Source organism: Nematolebias whitei, chromosome 22, assembly GCF_014905685.2.
Source record: "Nematolebias whitei isolate Nwh7 chromosome 22, NemWhi1, whole genome shotgun sequence".
Taxonomy (NCBI): domain Eukaryota; kingdom Metazoa; phylum Chordata; class Actinopteri; order Cyprinodontiformes; family Rivulidae; genus Nematolebias; species Nematolebias whitei.
The window spans coordinates 29,199,590-29,224,252 of record NC_056519.1 but is presented as its reverse complement, the minus strand read 5'-3'; the positions used below and the strand labels follow the sequence as shown (position 1 = coordinate 29,224,252).

The 24,663-nt window shown below is 41.6% G+C and overlaps 1 protein-coding gene across 1 annotated transcript in view; it reads right to left on the bottom strand.

The window, feature by feature from the left end:
- Positions 1-24,663, bottom strand: part of ipo8 (importin 8) — a gene marked incomplete in the record, with an annotated part of 477,409 nt that overhangs the window by 21,582 nt on the left and 431,164 nt on the right. The window contains 3 exon segments of the mRNA XM_037695763.1: positions 8,479-8,699; positions 14,623-14,718; positions 14,805-14,902. Coding sequence (XP_037551691.1) covers positions 8,479-8,699; positions 14,623-14,718; positions 14,805-14,902 — 415 coding nt within the window.

Below are 24,663 nucleotides of genomic sequence, written 5' to 3'. Positions count from 1 at the left end.
ATCAATCAATCAATCAATCAATCAATCAATCAATCAATCAATCAATCAATCAATCACCTTTATTTTACCAGGTAGAGCCCGTTGAGATCGAGATCTCTTTCACAAGGGTGACCTGGTCAAGTGGTCATCAGCACACGTCACAGGGTAACTGACAATAAGCATTTACATTTATCAAAAGAAAAAAGAAACTACTATCACGATAAATAAATGTTAACAGTTTGAAACCATCAGGATAAGACAGACTTCTGTAGACATTAAATGTAGAACAGACATCAGTTTAAGTAGATAGAGTTAAAAGTCAACAAAGACATGTATATTTGATAAGTAATGTTTTAGAAACATCTGCAATGGTCCAGATTTTTGATAACATTATCTGATACGGTTGACATGAAGGATCTAGGCGAGATGAGTGTTGATAGTTTCAAATCTGTCTGTAAGTTGTTCCAGGCTGAGGTGACGGCGAAGCTGAATGCTCTTTTTCCTAGTTCAGTTCTGACCAGAGGAACTGACAGGATTAAGTCATTAGAGCGCAGGGAGTAATGATTGTGTGATGTTTGTATTAGGGAGGTAAAGTATGACGGGACTAGGTTTAGAAGGGTCTTATAGATGAAGGATATCCAGTGAGTGTATCTGCGAGCGCTGAGAGAAGACCAGCTAGACTTGACGTAAAGTTCACAGTGATGAGTGCAATAACTGGAATCAGTAATGAATCGAAGGGCACCATGATAAACTGAGTCTAAGGACTGTAGGTATTTTGATGCAGCACTCATGTACAGCACGTCACCATAATCTAATATCGGCATGAAAGTTGCAGCTACTAATGTTCTCCTGGCTTTACATGAGAAGCAGGATTTATTTCTGAAGTAGAACCCTAGCTTCAATTTGAGTTTAGTGACCATTTTGGAGATGTGGATTTTAAATGACAGTTTATTGTCAATGTTGAAACCTAGATTTTGTAGGTGGAGACCATTTCTATTTGTTTTCCCTCTTGGGTTTCAATTTGAGGTGGGTTCTCTAGTTGCTGCTTTCTGTTGGATAAAACCATGATCTTGCTTTTGTCAGCATTTAAGACCAGTCTAAGTTTTTGCAGACGTGACTGGATAATATTAAAAGCGTCTTGAAGAGAGGTGAAGGCTTGGCTGAGGGAGGATGAACAGCAATAAATGATAGTGTCATCTGCATAATAATGGTGGGAGGCGTTTGACAGATCACTGCATAGATCGTTGATATATAAGGAGAAAAGAATGGGACCCAAGACAGAACCCTGTGGCACCCCTTTCACAACATCTAGGAACGTAGAGGAGGATCCGGCTACATGGACAGACTGTGTTCTGTCAGTTAGTTGGTGAACCAGGAGACTGCTAGTTTTGATAGACCAGAGTGTTTCAGGATGTTAGTCAATAGTCTGTGATCAACTGTATCAAATGCCTTGGATAGGTCTATAAATAGGGCAACATAGTATAGTTTGCAGTCCAGGGCATGTATGATATCATTTAATACTTTGAGAACTGTAGTTACGGTACTGTGCTGTTTTCTGAATACTGACTGGAGTTGTGATAAAATATTATTTGATTGTAGAAAAACAGTTAGCTGATCACAGACAAGTCTTTCGAACAGTTTAGCAAGAATACATAATTTAGAAATTGGTCTGTAGTTGTTGACATTAGTTGGTTCACCCCCTTTTAGCAGAGGGAGAACATAAGCCGATTTCCAGATTTTGGGTATTGTATTTATATTTAGACTGAGATTGAAAATACATGAAAGTGGTTCAGCAATGAAATCTGCAGCTAGTTTTAGGAAAAGTGGTTCTATGTTGTCAGGTCCTGCTGCTTTGCGTGTGTCAAGAGTTTTTAGAGCATTTAGAACCTCACTGGGAGATATTGATACAAAGTCAAATCGGTTTGTGACCTGTTTGTCTAGCACATGCGGAGTTGGGGGTGGATTTTCATCAGTTTGGTCAGCAGATAACATTTCAGGATGCGTAGATTCGAACAGGGAGCCAGAGGATATAAAGTGTTCATTAAAACAGTTTAGAATTGATAATTTGTCTGACAGAATACCTGAGCTGGTCATAATGGAGCTGGGTAAATCAGTGGTTGTTGTCTGACCAGAATTTGATTTTACTATTTGCCAACACCTTTTTGGATCATTTAGATTTTTTGTGGATGCGTCCAGGTAGTAATTTGATTTTGCATTTCTAATTAGGGTTGTGCATTTGTTCCTAAGTTGTCGGAAGCTGAGCCAGTCATGTTCAGTTTTTGATTTTCTGGCCTTAGCCCAGGTAGTATCTCTTTTATCATTTAGCCTTTATTTATCCAGCAGATTTCCTATCTCAGTGGAAAACCAAGGATTTTTACGTCCCTTTATTCTGTATCTACGATGTGGAGCATGTGTGTTGATTATGTTTTGAAAACCCTCGTTGAAGTAAGCCAGTGCAAGTTCTACGTCATCTAGCAATGAAATTTTATTCCAATCAAAAGTGGCTAAGTCGTGAAAAAAGGCCTGCTCACAGAAATGTTTTAAATCCTTTTTGAAAATAATGGTGGGTTTTAATTTTGGTAATTTTCCGTTTCTTACGGCTGCAATGGTGCAGTGATCACTAAGGTCATTAGCGAAAACACATGTATTTGTGTACTTGTGAGGCATGTTTGTTAGGATAAGGTCCAGTAGGGTGGATTTTTCAGGGGTTTTGTTATTTGGGCGTGTTGATGTTTGAATTAGTTGAGTTAGATTTAATGATTCACAGATGGATTTAAGATTGTCAGATGTAGAGGTCAACCAGTCTAGGTTTAGATCACCAATTAGCAGTAGTTCCTTAGCATTTAGCCCCGTCAGAAAGTTTCTTAGGGAAGTGAGGGCGTCACTTGAGGCTGAGGGGGGCCTGTAACAACCCACCACAGTGATTGATTGACCGTCAGGGAAGTCTAGTATTATTGCCAGTAGCTCTAGTTGTTTGCTAATTGAGCAAGAAGACAGACAATTTGCTGTGAATTTGTTCTTGATATAAATAGCCACTCCACAACCTCTTTTGGGGCGATCACATCTAAAAACATTATAGCCAGGAATGGAGATTTGTTTGTCAGAGATAGCTTTGTTGAGCCATGTTTCAGATAAGACTATTATGTCTGCTTCTGTGGACTGAACCCAGATTTTTATTGCATCTAGTTTAGATATAAGACTTCTGACATTTAAATGTAGAAAACCCAGCCCAGACCGGTTTTTAAATTCAACTGGTGTACAAAAGTCAGGTAGCAGCGGCGGGCCAGGGTTTGGTTCAATCCCAGAAAGAAGAAGTAACAAAACAATTAAAAGTTTTCCATTTAACAGTAGTAGGTGGTCTAGCAGTGACAGTTTTCCATCTCATGTCGTCATGGAGTTCAGTTTCAGTGAGGATGAAGTCGTTTTTAATTACAAGGACACACCAAGCTCTCAAATCAGTGGGGGTTGTTGTTTTGGGAAGAAAAGTCATGATGACCCAGTTTGTGAGATCCATGGTCGTCCAAGAGATTGTACCTGAATCATGAGAAGTCAGTGGGGGGGAGGGCATTTCAATTTGAATACTTGAATTGTTCTCCAAATTATGCCCTGCAGACATGATGGCTAGGGTGAGAGTCACAAGTGATAACAGTCAATTATACAAGAGAAAAGAACTGAAGAGAGAGACCTCCAGCAGAAAACAAAATAGCGGTTGAAAAGTGAAATAAAATAAGACAGTGTTCTCTCCAAAGTTAAGTAAGATATTTTCCAATTATCCCTTTAAAACATTTTCAGCAGTCAGATCAAAGGCAATGTGTTCAACATAACGGTACTTCTTCCAGTTATCTAACTGTTAACATTGATGTAACACAAGGCTCAGTCTTAAGACCCACCCTCTTCACAATCTACATGGGTAATGAAGGTCAGATTATGCCTGATGCATCCTTCCATTTCAAAGCTGACAATACAGTTGTTTACTGTCGAGCTAAAACAGTTGCTAAGGTTTTCCAGCTTTGGCAATCAGGTTTTGACATCATCCAGTCAGTTTTGTTCCATCTCAAACTTGTACTAAATGCAGACAAAACCAAAGGGATGTTGTTTTCAATCATGAAATCGGTTCCAGCAGTCGTTCTTTCTATTTTAAATTTGAACGGTGCCCCTATGGAGTTTGCCAATCCTTACAAATACTTGGGCATCTTGGTCGATTCACATCTTTTTTAAGACCAATGTTGAAAACTTGGTAAAGAAACTGAAAGTAAAACTGGGTTTCTTTTTCAAGAAATAGATCCGGTCTAACTCTGAATGCTAGGAAACGCCTTGTAACTGTGCTTTTCCTTCCCTCCATTGACTATGGTGACATTATTTACATGAATGCTTCTGAAAGCACCTTGCAGATGTTGGATGCTGTCTATCATGGTGCGCCAAGATTCATAACTGGTATCTTCGTCTCAGGGTTTAACACGCCTCCAGCATGTTGGATGCTGTCTATCACGGTGTACCAAGATTCATAACTGGTATCTTCGTCTCAGGGTTTAACACCCCTCCAGCTCTCGTCTAACCGGTAATTGGACCCCCCCCTAGACTTCTGAGTATTACCCAAAACAATACTATGGTCAGGCCCTCTTAGGCTGGGTTCGAGAAAGATTCGACCAGCCACTAACAACCTTCATCTGCAGGATACACCCCATTTCACCTCACAGCTCTTAGAGTCAAGTAGCAGTGACCCCAAAGTTTACCATAAGGTATCCTACATTATGACTGCTTTTCCTCTATTTGATGTTTTGCAATTGGTACAAGACCTGGTAATTTTCCTAGGCCAGGACAAGTTGGCCATATGGGGATGCTGTTCAAAAATCTAAATAAGTAACCGTTAAAAACCTCCCAAAATCTCAGAACCAAGCACACTTCATGAGTAAGTTCAGCAATGAGCATGCATCATTCAGATGCCATCAGGAAAATGAGTCCAACACTCTATGAGTTTCATGCTTTGTGTTTTTAATCATAAATTTGTGTAAGGTTACATTCGTAGCTTTCAAAAATCCAGCAGAAGTGCAAGCAAATGCGTTTAAAAAAAATGCCGTATAATGAATGAAATAAAAATCAAAAACGGGTGAAAATCCAAATTCCTCTAGGTGTGGATGCACCAATCTCTTATCTTATCAATCTCTAATCTCTTGTAATTGGCCCATGCCCTAACTGTGCTGTTACTAAGAAAAAAACATAAAATGCAACCTGTAATTTTTAAATCGGGTAAAATGGTTCAAAAAGGCTGGTTCCTACCGCATATCCCATGATTGGATTGGTTTTCCAGGAAAAAGGAGAATAATTCCTATAGCCTTTGTTGAAGACGGTCATCAAATGTAATTAATTCCAATCAGAGACTTGTTCAGAGTTATCTGGGGTCAGTCCTCTTGAAGGGTGATCATGTGCTGCTGAGCGGTTCTTCATTGCTTTAAGTTTCTATCTTTTGTTGGGGTTTTTTTTCAGTTCTTCTGCAGCCAAAATCTTCCCTCTTCAATCTTCAGAGCTGATTCAAGTCTCCAGAGCTTGACAACCGTGTTCCATCTGTGGTGATGAACTCGGTGGTGTTTAACACCCGTGGCTGTATTTATAAGAACTTTTTTCACACGGAGTGAAAGATTCCTTAATGCCTCCTATGCCTACCAAAGACAACAGAGATATTGGCATTCAAAAACTCCCCAACCAACTTAAAGAAGCATGTTGAGGTACTCAAAAAGCGTTCAATACAAAAACAACTGGACTTTATTTGTAACAGAAGACGTTTTGCTCCTCATCCAAGGAGCTTTCTCAATTCAATGAGCAGTGAGTGAGAGATTCAGGTTATAAGGCTGAGTGAGATAAGACACACACACATATGTAGATTTGACAAGTCACACCTCCACACCTTAACAGTAGGGGGCTTCTTAAAGTCTTTGTTACTCTAATTCACAGATGAGACCCCTCTGTTCCCATCAGGTGTGAAAACTGGCTGGGAATCAGTTTTAAAGTTGCATTATAGGTTTTTGAAAGTGGAAATCTGAGGCCTCCTCCTCTGTTAAGAGACAGCTTTTCTCTTTTAACATAAATTGCTTCCTTCACCCCCCTCTCAAACCATCTGTGTTCTTGGTCCAAAATGTGCTCATTTTGGTCCTCAAAAGAGTGTCCCTTCTCTGTGAGGTGGAGGTGAACAGCTGAATCTTGTCCTGAAGAGCTGGATCTCCTGTGTTGAGCCATGTGTCTGTGAAGAGGCTGTTTAGTTTCTCCAATGTAGAGGTCTGGACAGTCCTCGCTGCATTGGATCGCATACACTACACCACTCTGTTTGGAACCTTTTTGAAGGTTTACAGTCTCCACATTTGAACAAACTCCTCCTAGGGATTCCGCTCAATCGGTTTCAAACTTGGCCATTTGGTTCAAAAGGTATGGGGGACGAAAGGTTATCTAAACGGTTCGTTTCAGAGCATGCTGAAGGGGCAGGGTCAGGCCTCAAAGTTGGACATCTTGCCATGAAAAACGAAACACTAATAGCTCCTACAAGAAAACTGTCTGAGACATCAAACTTTCTGTGATTGATCCACATCAAAGTTGCAAGACTGAATGGTCAAATCATGGCATCACTTAAGCCACGCCCCCTGACAACAGGAAGTGTAAAGTTTTACGTTAATTGTCCCTATCTGACCCCTGTTACCTAATCAGCATGATAGTGTGTCCAGTGACCAAAGACATGTTGGTGTAACTTGCTTTCCAACACTGACAGTTTTGGGTAGAGCATGTGGGCGTCGCGATGTGGCAAAGTAAAACATAACGTTGTCGCAATACGTTTGGCTCTAAATTCCAGATTTGAACCGAGGTGCACCAAAATCAGTATGATCAATCATTATCCACCCCTTGAACAGGAATCCATGATAATTGGCCAATAGCCTCCACAGCGCCCCCTAGAATATTTTAAAACCTCAGCGCCAAGCCATTTTTGGACCGATAATTCTGAAACTCGGTGAACATCTGTATCTTCTCAGGACCTATGAAAAAGTCTCTTGGAGCCCTGGTCCAAAGCCAACAGGAAGTTGGTCATTTTGGGTCAAAAGGTCATTTTTGGGCGTTTTTAATTGCAAATTTTAACGAACTTATCCTAGGGATTTTGAAGGATTGCCTTCAAACTTGGTTGATATGCCCTTAACACATTGGGGAGTAAAAGTAATCAAAAGATTGCATTTTCGTATATGTTAAAGGGGCGTGGCCAGACCTGAAATGTGCGCGTCACGCCGTAAATTTCCAAACACTATAACTTTTCGCATTGAAAGACCGAAATACACCAAGCTTGGCAAGAGTCATCCCTGTTGGATGCCTGATGATCTTCTGTGGTCCAAAGAAGATGATGGTCCATCATCAACAGGAATGCATGTAAAGAGTGATGTGACATCAGAAGAGACCATTGTTGCATCAGTCTCCATGATGACATCCCTCACCTTATCCACAAAGTCCGTGGTGTTCTGTAAGTGGTGTTCTGAGCTGCCAACTAAAGGGATGAGTACAGATGCCAGATATTTGGAAACATTGTAAGTGACAGAGTTAATCATGCTAACAATTGGGTCTTAAAGGTACACCTTGTTTGTGGATTTTAGGTAAACCATACAGACTAGGTGTGGCCTCCCCTGGGTACAGTCTGTGGTACAGAATACGGTCAATAGCCTTGTCCTGCTCCTGCTCCCCTCCTGCTTTTGGTTGTCAGCAGCAAACTGGTTGACCCACTCTCTAAGAAGGTGCTATTTAAGAGACTGAGCTGAATACAGCACCTCAGACTGAGGAAGTCTTTCAGATGAAAGATGAAACGTATCTACATTTTTTTTGCTTTGTTTTGTTTTTTTGTTTTTTTGAATGTCCAGAGGACCAGATTGAACTTTTTTGGATTTTTCTACCTGGATTATTGAGCATGCATCACAATATCTTAGAATATCTTTACTCGACACACATGACAGTTTAGGTCAAAATACTATAATTTTAAAGTTCATAATTTCTTATCTGGCAACCTGACTGACATGGAAACTACAGCGTTGTTGTGTAAACCCACTTTAAAAATATATATATATATTTTTACCCCCAATAAACTTTTGAAAAAACACTACTTTTTCCAGAGGTTGTTCTCGTGTAAACGGGGTCTTATAGTAGGTAATCACTTTGACTTGGTCATTTTAAAAGTAGCTCGCATGCCGAAAAAGTCTGGGCACCCCTGGTTTAGAGGTTTCTCTCTATCACACCTGATTTGAATCAATGGCTGATTACACGCTTCTTCCATTATGTCATTCCTTTTATTGTTCTATGGCTCCATAATGTATTCTTCTGTTGTGCAGGTCCTGTTACTAAACAAATGATCACTTATTGAGCCACAACAACCACACTAACAACAACAAAAAAGGATTAAGCAAACATTTTTAAACTTGAACTTTAGAAAAGTTATGATTGTTTGAAGATAATAGATGGATGATTGTTTGAGTTTGCTCTTACCCAAGGAATAATTCTGTGTCGTTGATCCACTGGTTGATGAAGAGGGCAGTAATGGGTTGTGGATTGTGTGGGAAGTGCATGTTGTCCAGGGTTTGAATAAGCAGAGCTGGATTGTAGTAGAGAGCTGCAATGACCACCTGCAGACACATTGTTCTCAGTTCACTGGATTTCACCCCTCGCAACAAACATTCCAGCACGGCCTCCACAAACAGGGGGATGCACTGCAAATACACAACTCTATGTTAATGAAGTGGGTATAAAACTCAGTTGAAAAAGAAAGACAGAAAAACACATTAGAATCAGAATCAGAATGCCTTTATTGTCATTATATGCAGTACAATGAAATTAAGAGCCACTCCTTTTAAGAAAATGGATTAAGAAAAATAATAATGTTTTGTATTATTTGGTTAAAATTAATTGTCTTTGGTTCATGGTATGTGGGAAATATAAATGAAAAAAAAAAAAAAAAACAACACAATTCATTCCTCAGTTGAAGTATAATTCATGAGAATAAGATGCACTGTGACTGCTGATCTAGTGACCTATGATCGATTATTCTGGTCTTGCAGGTTAAAAGACAGAATGATGCAGTAAAATGGTAATACGTTTTAAATGCATTTTCTTTAATGTTACTTTTCTGACTACAATTATATATACGGTAGTCTTTAGAGAGTGGTACCTTTTCAAAGTTTATGTTTTGAGTGCTTATTTACTGATCATGTCTCGATTGGTTATGTCTGAATTAACGCAGGAAATGTGTTGCTTCTGCTTGTTCCTTATAACACAGGAAGTGACAGAAGTAACACTGTGTCTGTTGCTTTCACTATTCCCCTTTAGAATAGTCGACTCTGGCTGCCTCAGAGGAGTCGACGGAGGAGAAGGCGAACTCCAGAAACCATCTTATCACCATAAAACTGGTTGGCTCACAATGTGAGTAAGCCACTTGTGGTATTGAGTTTGTTGTGGCTTCTCAGACTGATGAAATCTTTTGGATGAAGGATGAAATGTTGCAACAAAAAAAGAAACAGTCCAGAAGACCTGACTTAACTTTGTTGGAATGCCCAATATATACAGGTCCTTATAAAAAAATTAGCATATTGTGATCAAGGTCATTATTTTCCATAATGTAATGATAAAAATGAAACTTTCATATATTTCAGATTCATTGCACACCAACTGAAATATTTCAGGTCTTTAATTGTTTTAATACTGATGATTATGGCATACAGCTCATGAAAACCCAAAATGCCTATCCCAAAAAATTAGCATATCATGAAAAGGTTCTCTAAACAAGCTATTAACCTAACCATCTGAATCAACGACGTAACTCTATAAACACCTGCAAAAGATTCCTGAGGCTTTTAAAAACTCCCAGCCTTGTTCATTACTCAAAACCGCAATCATGGGTAAGACTGCCGACCTGACTGTTGTCCAGAAGGCCATCATTGACACCCTCAAGCAAGAGGGTAAGACACAGAAAGAAATTGCTGAACAAATAGGCTGTTCCCAGAGAGCTGTATCAAGGCACCTCAGTGGGAAGTCTGTGGGAAGGGAAAAGTGTGGCAGAAAACGCTGCACAACGAGAAGAGGTGGCCGGACCCTGAGGAGGATTGTGGAGAAGGGCCGATTCCAGACCTTGGGGGACCTGCGGAAGCAGTGGACTGAGTCTGGAGTAGAAACAACCAGAGCCACCGTGCACAGGCGTGTGCAGGAAATGGGCTACAGGTGCCGCATTCCCCAGGTCAAGCCACTTTTGAACCAGAAACAGCGGCAGAAGCGCCTGACCTGGGCTACAGAGAAGCAGCACTGGACTGTTGCTCAGTGGTCCAAAGTACTTTTTTCGGATGAAAGCAAATTTTGCATGTCATTCGGAAATCAAGGTGTCAGAGTCTGGAGGAAGACTGGGGAGAAGGAAATGTCAAAATGCCAGAAGTCAAGTGTGAAGCACCCACAGTCAGTGATGGTCTGGGGTGCCATGTCAGCTGCTGGTGTTGGTCCACTGTGTTTTATCAAGGGCAGGGTCAATGCAGCTAGCTATCAGGAGATTTTGGAGCACTTCATGCTTCCAGCTACTGAAAAGCTTTATAGAGATGAAGATTTCATTTTTCAGCACGACCTGGCACCTGCTCACAAGTGCCAAAACCACTGGTAAATGGTTTACTGACCATGGTATTACTGCGCTCAATTGGCCTGCCAACTCTCCTGACCTGAACCCCATAGAGAACCTGTGGGATATTGTGAAGAGAAAGTTGAGAGACGCAAGACCCAACACTCTGGATGAGCTTAAGGCTGCTATTGAAGCATCCTGGGCCTCCATAACACCTCAGCAGTGCCACAGGCTGATTGCCTCTATGCCACGCCGCCTTGAAGCAGTCATTCATGCAAAAGGATTCCTGACCAAGTATTGAGTGCATAACTGAACATGATTATTTGAAGGATGGCGTTTTTTGTATTAAAAACACTTGGTGGGATGAAATATGCTAATTTTTTGGGACAGGCATTTTGGGTTTTCATGAGCTGTATGCCATAATCATCAGTATTAAAACAATTAAAGGCCTGAAATATTTCAGTTGGTGTGCAATGAATCTGAAATATATGAAAGTTTCATTTTTATCATTACATTATGGAAAATAATGACCTTCATCACAATATGCTAATTTTTTTAGAAGGACCTGTACAAGAAAATTGCTTTGTTGTTTAGAATTATGCAGATTTATTAAAATCCTGCCCAAATTCTGAAAGTATTTTTTTTCTTCTTTTAGCTGTTCACTTCTTCAGTGAACTAATTCACACAAAGACTCGGCGATTGTTTTTACACTGAATGCCCTTCCTGACACAACCTCAGACCATTGAGCTACCACAGTCCGCTATTGCCACTTTTCCATTAGTACCTTTAGTACCGGTACAGCATAGTTCTACTCGGCTTGGTATGGTCCACGTTTGGGGCTTTTGCACTGCTCCTACTCAGTCCCAACTCTACTCAGCCCTCCACGGAAAAATCACTATTCCACCAGTACTTTTTAGGTGATTCGAGGCTGATTAGGGACCTTTTTTTGTCCCTACTTCTCTGGTGGGACTGAGTGAGCTGAATCAGGACCGAAACATGAATGCAGGGCACTGATTGGTCAGGGGGAGGAGTCACTGGATCTCAGAAACTTTTCACCACTACACCATTCGCAATTTCTCGGAATGTGGAGCAGTGGCTTAATCTATTTTTAAGATTTTAAAAACAATAATGACAACGCTGTGTTTAATGCTGAAGTCCAGGCATTTTTTGTGTTTGGTGATTGACGACAAAATTCGAGCGAGCGGAGTCACCGTGGAGGATCATACTAGCTACCAACCCGTTGAAGCATGCGAGGCCGGACCCCGAGCCCCGGCCTCGCGTGCGCACAAAGACCGGATTTTGAGCCCTGGAAGACGGGAGGACCAGGAGTCCAGGACGGAGGGTAGAAACGTTTGTTTTTAAAACATGTATGAAAAAAAAGTTAGTTTTTTTTTTTATCAGTGAAGAATAAAAATAAATAAACTGTGCCTGCTTTAAGGTAAGATAAGATAGAACTTTACTAATCCCACAGAAAATTATTGTGCCAGAGTTTCAGTACAAAGGAACATATATGAGAATCACAAGATATAAAGACAACAGAGAATATAAAAAATGCCAACAAATATGGACTGATGCAACTTATAGGGTGGTGCGACGTGTACGGTGGAAAATGCGGTATTTGAGATCTTATTGTTCCATATTTTCCTAACAGAGCACTTCTGCACTCACAGACTGCAGGTTTACTTGCAGTTCCTAGAGTTTCCAAAAGCAGAATGGGAGGAAGATCTGACCGAAAGACTTCCTCAGTCTGAGGTGCTGTATTCAGCTCAGTCTTATAATACAGTACCTCAGACTGAGGAAGTCTTTCAGATGAAAGACTAAACATTTCTACAATTTTTTTGTTTAGTTTAGTTTTTTGGAATGTCCAGAGGACCAGATTTAACTTTTTTAGATGAAGTCATCAGATTTGATAAATGTAATGCCCTTGACACTCTTGGCCCCTTGGCTTCATAAAGCCACTCCACTGTCAGAAATCTGGGAGTTAATTTTGATAGTGCTTTTAAATTAGACAAACAGATAAATGTAGTTGTGAAATCCAGTTTCTTCAAACTAAGACTCATTGCCAAGGTGAAGTATTGTCTCCCTTTCAGAGACCTTGAAAAGGTGAGTCACACTTTTAGCTATTGTTTGAACTATTGTCATGCTTTGTATGTTGGTTTAGACAAATCATCTTTGCATCGCTTAGAAATAGTCCACAATGCAGCAAGTCGTCTTTTAACAGCAACTAAAAACATGAACTCATAACCCCTGTCCTGGCTTCTCTGCACTGGCTTCCTGTCCACTTCCTGATTGATTTTAAGATTTTATTGCTTTTTTTAAAGTCTTAAAAGGTCTGGCCCCATCTTATTTATGTGATCTTATTAACAGCTACACTCCAGTAAGAGCACTGTCTACCAACCAGTTCCTCTTAGATGTCTCCAGATCTAAACTGAAGTCCAGAGGTGATTGGGCTTTTGCAGTTGCTGCTCCAAAACTCTGGAACAGTTTACCTGATCATTTAAAGACTGCAGAGACTGTTGAGACTTTTAAATCTTTGCTCAAAACTCATTTTTCCTTGGCATTTGATCCATGCAGAGTATGAGAACCAGTTATACCTGATTTTTATTGTTGGAGTTCAACATTCTTGTTCTTCCTGAGTGGCACAAGATGTAGATGTTTTTTGTTATTATTAATTTCATTTTAATTTGAATAAATTACAAAGTATAAAGTAGCACAGTGGTGCAACTGGTAGAGCGGCTGCCTCTCAGCGAGCAGGTTATCCAGGGTCAAATCCCGGTCTGGGGTTCTTTCTGAGTGGAGTTTGCATGTTCTGTCTGTGCTGTGTGGGTTTTCTCCAGGTACTCTGGTTTCCTCCCACAGACCAAAAACATGCATGTTAGACTGATTGGTAACTCTAAATTGTCCCTAGGTGTGAGAGAGTGAATGGTTGTTTGTCTCATTTGTCTCTATGTGTCCCTGTGATGGACTTGCGACCCGTCCAGGGTGTACTCCGCCTCTCACACAGTGATGGCTGGACATGGGCACCAGTGACGCCCGCGACCCAAAAAGGAAGAAGCGGGTAAAAGATAATGGATGGCTAAATTGTAAAGCATTTTGGTCAGCTTTTGTTGTTTTTATGTGCTATATAAATAAATTGACATTGACATTCAACCTGCCATTGTGTATCTGTTCCTACCAAACCCGAAGCAGTCGAAGCAGATGGCCACTTATCCTGAGCCTGGCTCTGCTAAAGGTTTCTTCTTCATGAGGGAGTTTTTCCTTTCCACTGTTACCTTCTTGCTTGTTCCTCAGATAAATAGTGTTAACTTACTTGTATATACAGTATTGTGTAGATCATTTATGCTTAATTTTAGTTTTGAAGTGTGCCCCTCCTTTCAAGAGACAATATTCTGAGAGTCCTGACAGTTGTTTGGTTGATTCGCTGTCTATGTAGAAGACTTGTCAGTTGCTGACTGTCTGCCTGTGTCTGGAGGTATATAAATGGTGTTTCAGCAGTCCAATAGCACCTTCTCATAGTGGATCAACCAGTTTGCTGCTGACAACCAAAACCAGCTGCTCACATGATCAAGAAGAACCATCAGCCTAACAATGGATCATTAGCACACTGATGTGCTAGTAAGTGTGCTAACGATCCATTGTTAGGCTGATGGTCCTTCTTGATCATGTGATCAGCTGGTTTTGGTTGTCAGCAGCAAAACTGGTTGATCCATGCTGAGAAGGTGCTATTTACAAGACTGAGCTGAATACAGCACCTCAGACTGAGGAAGTCTTTCGGATGAAAGAAGAAACGTTTCTACATATTTTTTGTTTTGCTTTTTGAATGTCCAGAGGACTAGATTTAACTTTCTTAGATTTTTCTACCTGGATTATTGAGCATGCATCAGGATGTATTAGATCAAGAAACAATGACCTAATAAGGACCTTTTAAAACTGTGCACGCATGAAAACGGTAATTGATTTTATTTTTGGTTTGTACAAGGAAGGAAATGTGTTACCAGACAAAATAAATGAAAAGGGTGAATGCAGCTGCTTCTGACCTGGTCGATACCTCTGCCTCTACACTGCAGGACGATCACTTCCAACAGTTTTGCTGCGTGACACTTTGCATCGTCACCTGCATCTACAGTCAGCACCTGCAACAGGTTAGGGTCAAGAAGTTGTTGAACAACGTGGCTCAGCGGTGTACCAGATAATCAACTCAACGTACGTCTAGCCTGACCTTTTTGCACATGTTATAGATGACCTCTAAGTGCTTTGGAATGGACAGGAGCATGTCTGTATCCACGGTAACATAGTTGTGCAATAGTGGCATCATGTCTGTAACAAACACAATCAATTATTATTAGGATTTTATTTATCCTCCACTCATCCAAATAAATAGTTGATCATCTTTGTACACCAACAAACAAAATATAAAAGGTTAAGCAGAATCAGAGCGGACAGTCTTTTGTTGATAGCCTATGATCCACAAAGATGTAAGCTGTATAAATCATCTGTCCTATGTGGATTAGAAGCACATCTTTGGACTGTGTGTTCAGCTGAAAATGTGCAGCCTGCTGCTCAGTGCCTTTTGAACTTCTTTCATTTTTGTCACATTAAACACAAATGTCAAAATAATTTATTGGAATTTTATGTGACAGTGCAACACAAAGCTCCCTGAGTAGTGATGCACGATATTATCAGCATGGTATCGGTATCGGATGATACTAGCGTTAAAGTTCAATATTGGACATAGGTCATTCCACCAAAATAACTCACCGATTTAAAAGACGCTATATATAATATTGTACTTTATCACTGTATTATAGTATCTACAACTAATAGCTGTAGATATTTATAATACAGTGATAAAGTATAATATTATATACTAAAAAAAGAAGGTTTACAAATGCTTAGTGGTGGTGGATTCGAACCCCCAACTCTCGTATTGGAGGATGACTGCTTTAACCACTCAGCCACAGCCGCCTCACAATGCGGAATGCTCTTTGTGAATTACAGCTCGGCCTTTAATACAATCATTCCGGACATTCTTATAAACAAATTGGACAATCTTGGCCTCCCCCCCCTCACATGTGCCTGTATAAAAGATTTCTTAACCAATTGTCACGATTCATGCCTGTTAGGTTAGATTTTCTATCACCCTGTGCACTGCTTGGTGTCTTTGGATCCTTTTCTTCTCTTCTGGCTGCACGTGGGTTTAAGGTTGTCTTCACTGATCATACCGGTTTGTCTTCACTGCAGCACCTACAGCTCTGATTACCTTTCAATTAGGTTGTTTTCCCACCTGATAGTCTAGTAGACTCGGTTCGGTTGGGGACCAATATTCATAACATTTTGTTTACATTTGAGCTGGTGCGTTTGCATTCACACTGCACTGTGCAGTCGAGCCAACCTGTTAAAACTAACCTATTCCCCCACTCACCTGTGGGGGCGCTGCACCAAGAACTACTGAAAGAAATGACAGAAAAACCTCTGAAGACACTTATTCTGGAAATAAAAACAAAAATGGAGTGGCATCAAGTTTGATCAGTTTTAGGAGTTATATTTTGTCATTTTTCAAAAATGGACTCAGCATGAGCAGAAGATGAGGCAGAAGACCATGGAGAATATTGTTTTTCACACAAGGCAGCTGATGGTTCCATATGACGTAAGAGAAATGTGTGTTAGTTTGCCCTGCGCTGTACTCCACTTCTTGCTTTTGGAGCGGGGCCTGGTTTGATTACATTCACACTGTACTCGAACCGCACTGGAGTTCTCTTCTACCGGACTGAGACCTAGGTTTTAGCCCAGGCCAGAGTTCGCCTTTTTGTTCCGTGACAGAGTTCGATGGCGCGTTCACACCTCCCCAAACGAACCGGACTTCCTAGGAAAATGAGCTAGAGCTCAATTAAAGCGGACTAAACAGGGCTGGTGTGAATGCACCCTTAGCTGCACCTGTCTCTGCATGCTTTATAAGTCAGACTCTCACACAGGGTGCTTGCCAGATAGTTGAAAACAGTTTACTGCCAGTAGATATCCCGTGCTCTTGATCTCTTGATCCTGTATCTCAAGTCAAGTCAAGTCAAGTCAGATTTATTTATAGAGCACATTTAAAGCAGAAACTGTTACCAAAGGGCTAAACAAAAATATCACAACATCAAATAAAAAGTAACAAGATATATTTACAGCACATGGACTAAAAATAAAAAAACAGAAAACATAATTAGAAACAATGAAATACTAAATAAGATCACCTTGTGTCAAAAGTCAAGAAAATAATAACAAAAAGCATAAACTCCGTCAGAAACAATGAAATACTAAATCAGATCTGATGACCTTGTGTTAAGTGAGTTACAATAGTCTTGCCGGGTTTTAATAAATGCATGGACTAGTTTTTCAAGATTGGATCTGGTCAGAACGGACTTCAGCTTTGCTATCTGCCTTAGCTGAAAGAAGCTTTTTTGTAGAACAAAGTTAATCTGTTTATTAAACTTAAAGTCTGAGTCTAACACTACCCCGAGATTGGTAACAGACTGCTTTAGATGTGGCTGAAGGGAGTGCAGGTTTACAGGATCAGTGACAGTGGTAGAGCTTGGGTTAAACACAATGACCTCAGTCTTCTGATCATTAAAACTCAAGAAGTTCACAGCCATCCAAGTCTTGATGTCATCAAGACATTTTAGCAAAGGGTGGATGGAGCAGGAAGTGTTGGGTTTTAAAGGCAGATAAATCTGAGAATCTTTGGCGTAACAGTGAAACGAAATACCATGTTTCCTCAGGATGGACCCCAAGGGGAGCAGATACAATGAGAACAAAAGGGGTCCAAGAATGGAGCCTTGCGGGACCCCACAGGAAAGAGGGACAGAAGCAGAGAAATGATTGCCAAAGTTAACACAAAAGCTCCTGTCACTCAGATACGAATGGAACCATTCTAGCGCCACCCCTGTAATCCCAACCCAGTGTTCTAGCCGTGACATAAGGATGCTGTGATCAACAGTCAAATGCAGCTGTAAGGTCAAGGAGTACCAGGATCACAGACTGACCAGAGTCATTCACTAGCAGAATGTCATTACAGACCCTTACTAAAGCTGTGTCAGTGCTGTGCAGTTGTTTAAATCCTGACTGAAAAATCTCAAAAATTCTATTCCATTCAAAAACTTGGTTAGTTAACTAAAAACTATTTTCTCCAAGATTTTAGAAAGAAATGGAAGTTTTGAGTTTGGCCTGAAGTTTGAACAAGCTGCAGGGTCAAGTCCGGGTTATTTAATTAATGGAGTTACCACTGCATGTTTTAAAACATCAGGAACCACACCTGTAGCCAAACTGCTTTTAATAATGGCAAGAACAGAGGGTCCAGTTGACACAGAGAGTTTAGAGTCTGTAACAGAATTTCTAGCAAAGATGGAAGAGAAGAGTGTGGCGGTGGTAGGGTTAAAAATCCTACAGGGCTTGGGTGGGGTGGGGGTGGGGGGGGGGTGCAGGTGATCACAAATCAAAGAGGTGTTGAATAAACCCGGTTTGTGGTCAGAAAAATTAGTGTCACCGATTTCTAAATCAGAAACAGACAAACCATGCGTTAAAACTAAGTCAAGAGTGTGGCCCTGCTGGTGAGTTGGACCAACAACACTCTGAACAAAGTTAAAGGACTGGATGAGGTCTAGAAAGTCGTGAGTTAATGGTTTATCAGGGCAGCACACATGGATATTAAAATCTCCCAAAATCAAAACCCGATCATATTGGAGCAGAATACCAGTTAGAAAGTCAGAGAGTTCATTTAAAAACTGTTTATGGTAACCTGGGGGTCTGTAAAAAATAGCACACAGAACTGGGTTGGAGTGGCCCAGCTCACAACAGAGCAGTTCAAAACTCGAATAATTGGCTAAACCATTGAGCTGTCTGCAGAGCAATTGTTTCTTAAAACAGTCAATAATCCTACAACACGACCAGTTGTCCTTGGAGCATTGAAAAAAGAACAATCCGGAGGCAGTAATTCCAGAAAAACACTCAACTCACCAGGGCAGATCCAACTCAGTGATGAAAAGAATGTCCATTTGGTTGCAGCAGAAAAAGTCATTCAAAATAAAAGTTTTATTAGCCAATGATCTGGCATTTATCAGGGCCATCCTCGTATAATCCACCACAGGAGGAGATGATTGAAGTGTCCAGTCCAGCGGTCTCAGATTTGCAGAGTTCAACGTGCGCCTCCGGCAGGAAGCACAGCCGCGCACAGGCCCAGTGTGATGATGAGACCCCGACAGCAGGACCAGACAGCGCGCCACAGGATCTGTACAGCACGAGGATCGGAGGTGGAAACGTTGACCATCAGCTGGAGAGGATGATTCAGAGGCAGTAAACAGGGTTTTAAGCTTCACCAGTCGGCCAACGCGTTTTACACGGTTTCTGGAGCAATGTCTCCGGGGAGGCAGGTGCGTGGCTCGTTGCAGGTAAACAAGCATGCCCGCCAGCAGCGGGGGGGGACGGGGATGGGGGGTCCAGAGTTATGCTCATTTGATCAAAATTAGCGACGTTGGTGGCACAAAGTCGAAGATCCAAAAGTTGTTGTCGTTCATACACCAGCAGAGAGTTGATGTCGCAGATGAGAAATGAAAAAAAACCCACCAATAATATGAACACCATCAGCAGAGATGGATTGCAAGCCATGTACACAGGCGCCATCTTACCGGAAGTTGTATCTCATAGTTTCTCTTAGTATTTACCCAGTTTAGTCATATACCTGTTCTCCTTGCTCCTGTCCCGTTCCCTGGTTTGTATCCTTACCTCTTTGGTTCGCTTTCCTTGCTTCCTGACTCATTGCTCACCTGACTTTGCTTTTTGCTCACCCCCCTGGACTGATGCCTCTCTGAAAATGGTAACGAGCCCCGCCTGTATGACTACGTCCTGTCGTCTCACCTGTCGGTCTTGTCACCCATCTGCTTCCTGGTTTTGGACTCTCGCCTGCTGGACTGACCTCTGCGCCTCACGAATTGGTACCGTTGGTCATCCCCTCAGTCGTTTCCAACTTCCGGCCTGTCTCCAAACTCCCATTTGTTTCTAAAGTACTGGAGAAAATAGTCGAGTCCCAGTTGAAGTGCTTCCTGGAGGATCACGCCATCTTAGAGCTTTTCCAATCTGGCTTTAAACCTCTCCACAGCACTGAAACTGCCCTGCTGAAGGTCTTTAACGACATCTTCAGATTCACAGATACCGGTGATTCTGTGCTGCTTCTCCTGTTTGACCTCACAGCCGCCTTTGACACCATCGACCATGAGATCCTCATTGCTAGGTTGGAGCAGTGGGTGGGCGTCACAGGATCAGCCCTCAATTGGTTCAGATCTTACCTCACTGACAGATCCTTTTGTGTCTCCATCAAGGATTTTAGCTCCGCAGAGGCAGAGCTTAAATGGGGGGTTCCGCAGGGGTCTATACTGGGTCCCCTCCTATTCTCTTTATACCTGCTGCCGCTTGGTGCTATTTTCCGGAAACACAACATGCCCTTCCACTTCTATGCCGATGACTGTCAAATTTACTTCCCCTAAGACACAATGGTACATGCTCTATTCAACCGCTGCTCAACTGCCTGGCTGACATCAGGGACTGGATGGCTTTAAATTTCTTAAGTTTCAATGAAAAGAAGTCTGAAGTCATGTTGTTCCCTCCCAACGACACGATCACAAACCACTGCATCGACCTTTCCGCTCTAACCCTGTCAGAAAAACAAAGAGTCACTAATCTGGGCATGATAATGGACCCTTCCCTGAAACTTAACAATCATGTAAACATGATCGTTAAATCATGTTTCTTCCAACTGAGGCAGCTGTCTAAACTGAAGCCCATATTGTCCAAAAAGAACCTGGAGACAGTAATACATGCATTCATTACATCTAGGCTTGATTACTGCAATTCGCTCCTGTTTAGTACCAGTCAGACCTCCATTGCATGACTACAACTGGTCTAGAATGCAGCAGCCCGATTTTTAACCAGTACAGGCAAAAGAGAACACATTACGCCAGTTTTGGCCTCCCTACACTGGTTACCGGTTCACTTTCGAATCTAGTTCAAAATACTCATGTATGTCTACAAATCACTGAACAGTGTCCCCCCCCCCCCCCCCCAATCTCTCTGATTTGCTACAACCGTATGTCCCACCACGCTCCCTGAGGTCAGTGGACCAGTTGCTCCTCACAGTTCCAGGAACTCGTCTTAAGCGCAGAGGTGACAGGGCCTTCTCTGTAGCAGGACCAAGACTCTGGAACGAGTTACCTCTGCTGGTCAGACAGGCCCCTCCCTCTCGGTTTTCAAGTCCCGTTTAAAAACTCACTACTATTCAATAGCTTTCAACACAAGATGATCTGTGTTTTGATCCTGTATGCTCCACACTGGTTTGTCGTCATTATCTGCATCGTTTTTTGTCTATATTCTGATCTACCTCATTTTGTATTTTGCTTTGTGTGTTACCTGTTGTTTTGTCTGCACAGCACTTTGGTTGGCCTTGTTGCTGTTTTAAGTGCTTTATAAATAAAGTGGTATGGTATGGTATGGTATCTGCTTCTTGGTTACCGACCCCCGCCTGTTGGACAAGCCTCTTCGCCTCACGAACCCCAAACACTGGCTCACCGCTGCAGCCGGCTGCCTTTTCTCACCAGAACCAGCCTCTCCTGCAAGCTGCTCAGTCCTGCTGGAACAACATCAGTCTCTGGAACCCCCCTCAAACAACGAGACGGTTAGTGGTCATTTCTCTTTGACTGTTACTGTTGTCCCTGTCTCCAGCTTGACCACTAACCGATCTCTTCCTGTCAACAGAATCGTTCCAGCCCAGACACCCAGAACTCGACACCAGAAACAGTTTCGACCCAATTACACTAAAGCGGGTACTCACAATAAACCTGATTTAACTTGCTTATTTGTTGTGGTGATTTTGGTCCAGCCCCTTTTTTAAAAGGGGGGGGGAGGGGGTTGTTACACCAATCGGCTCCAATCTGTAAGACTTGGTCCCCACCTCTCCTCCACTCGTATGCTGAGCACTAGCTCCCCACAGGGCTGCGTGCTGAGCCCTGTGCTGTACTGTCTCTACACCCATGACTGCAGCCCGGCCCACAACAACAACCTCATCGTCAAGTTTGCCGATGACACCACAGTGGTCGGACTAATCTCTAAGGTAGATGAGACATTTTACAGACAGGAGGTCATGGAGCTAGCAACCTGGTGCTCAAAGAAAATCCTGGCTTTGAATATAAAAAAACAAGGAAGTAATTATTGATTTCAGGAAGCACAACACCAACCTAGCCCTCCTTTACATCAATGGCGTGTGCATGAAGAGAGTTCATACTTTCCGATTTCTCGGTGTCCATATCTTTGCTGACCTTAACTAGAAAAACACTGCCACAGCGGTCATCAAGAAGGCTCAGCAGAGACTACACTTCTTAAGAGTACTTAAGAAGCACAACCTGAAAAATTGCTGTTGACCTTCTACAGCTCGTCCATCAAGAGCCTGCTAACATACTGTTTCTCAGTATGGTACGGCAGCTGCACCCTGGCAGACAGGGAGAGGCTTCAGAGAGTAGTCAAGACAGCACAAAAGATAATTGGCTGCCCTCTCCCCTCCCTGATGGACATTTACACACCACACTGCCTCAACAGAGCAGAAAGTATAATCAAGGACTGTTCACACCCGGGTTATTAACTTTTTGACTTGTTCAGTGTAGTGTTACAGGTGCATCAGAATAAGAGCAAACAAAGTCAAGAACATATCCTGATGCATGCTCAATAATCCAGGTAGAAAAATCTAAAAAAGTTAAATCTGGTCCTCTGGATCTTCAAAAAACAAAACAAAGCAAAACAACAACAAAAAATGTAGAAACGTTTCGTCTTTCATCCAAAAGACTTCCTCAGTCTGAGGTGCTGTATTCAGCTCAGTATTATAAACAGCACCTTCTCAGAGTGGATCAACCAGTTTTGCTGCTGACAACCAAAACCAGCTGCTCACATGATCAAGAAGAACCATCAGCCTAACGATGTATCATTAGCACACTGATAGCTGTTTACTATTCACAGAGGGCTGAGTGATACTAGTAATAACAACATTGTAAGAGGGGGACAGTTGAACACGGAGGCCTCCACCCCGTTTAATGATGGACAATTTCTTTTCACAAAGATGGCCTCCTTTAATCCTCTCTCAAACCATCGTTCTTCTCTATCCAAGATGTGAACATCTTCATCCCTGAAAAAGTGGCCTGGAGATGAGTGTAGACTGCAGAGTCCTGGCCTGATGTTGTTGCTCTTCTGTGCTGGGCCATCCTTTTGGCCAGTGGCTGTTTAGTTTCCCTGATGTAAGACTGATCACAGCCCTCCTGACACTGAACAGCATACACAATATTACTCTGTTTGTGCCGGGAGACTGGATCTTTGGGATGAACCAGTCTTTGCCGTAATGTATTTTGGGGTTTAAAAGCCACTGAGATGTTGTGTTTAGAAAATAAACATTTCAAGAACAGTTTTTTCCCGAAAGCCATTACCACACTGACCTCACATATGCACTAATTTAATAATCTAACCTCCCAAACCCCTGAACTTCTACAGTGCAATACTACTGACATTTCATACTCTCAGGGTGCATTCACACCAGCCCTGTTGTCCCAAACTCTAGCCCGTTTGCCTAGGAAGTTTGGTTCGTTTAGGGAGGTGTGAACGCGCCATCAAATTCTGTCACGGAACAAAAAGGCGAACTCTGGCCCGGGCTAAAACCTAGGTCTTGGTTCGGTAGAAGAGAACTCCAGCGCAGTTCGAGTACAGTGTGAATGCAAGCAGACCGGACCTCGCTCCACAAGCAACATGTGGACTACTGCGCAGGGCAAACAAACACGCATTTATCTTATCTCATATTGAGCCGTCAGCTGCCTTGTGTGAAAAACAACATTCTCCATGGTCTTCTGCCTCATCTTCTGCTCATGCTGAGTCCATTTTTGAAAAATGACAAAATATAAATCCCAAAACGCTAAAATTTGACGCCACTCCGTTTTTGTTTTTATTTCCAGAAGAAGAAGAAGAAGAAGAAGAAGAAGAAGAAGAAGAAGAAGAAGAAGAAGAAGAAGGAGAAGAAGAAGAAGAAGTGTCTTCTTCAGAGGTTTTTGTGTCGTTTCTTTCAGTAGTTCTTGGTGCAGCGCCACCACAGGCGAGTGGGGGAACAGGTTGGTTCAAACAGGTTGGCTCGACTGCACAGTGCAGTGTGAATGCAAGCGCACCAGCTCAAATGTAAACAAAATGTTATGAATATTGGTCCCCAACCAAGTCTACCAGACCATCTGGTGTGAAAACAACATCAATCACCTTACCTCTTAACTACCTCACTAATATCCATAATGTGCAATATAATTGTGAAATAATTGTATTTATTTTACTTTCATAGTGTTACTACATCTATATTGTGTTACATTTTTATATTTTTAGTGAGTTTTTTTTCTTAAGCATGTTTTTGCACTAAAAAAAGGAGCGGCTCTTAATGTCATTGTACTTGCGTATAATGACAATAAAGGCATTCTGATTCTGATATAAGGGGAGCCTTATTGTAAAGTGGTACCATTTTTATTTAAGAAACTGTCAAATATAGGTGTTAATGCACTACTACTTATATGCTTTTCACTTGTCGCTTGTGAACAAGTTGATTTTAGATTTGTGAAAATTTACAAATTTGTACTGTTCAAGTGTTGCCATTGTGTTAGAGAGGGTAAAGTCCAGGGTTTCCTCTAAATGTATTTTATTGTGACGCACCACCATGGTAAAATTCAGGCCACCACACCTTCAGAATAAAGGTTTATACAGAATTGAAATAAATTTAAATATCAAGAAATGTTAAAATTTACTTTATTTTGAAAAGCTAACACTGCCGGCATTTGCCTGTGAAGCTACGGTGCAGCACCTCTCTGTTAACTAGAGGTGAGTTAAAAGGAAGGGATGCATTTGTAGTTCAAGACTGTGACACGGTTACCTGCAAACTAGTGGCTTTTCAGCAAAATTTGCTGATTTCAAATGTCAAATGTCAATTTAAATGTCATTTACGTGAATTGTCCAGATCTGAAGACTTTTTTTTTGGTGTGTGTGTGTGT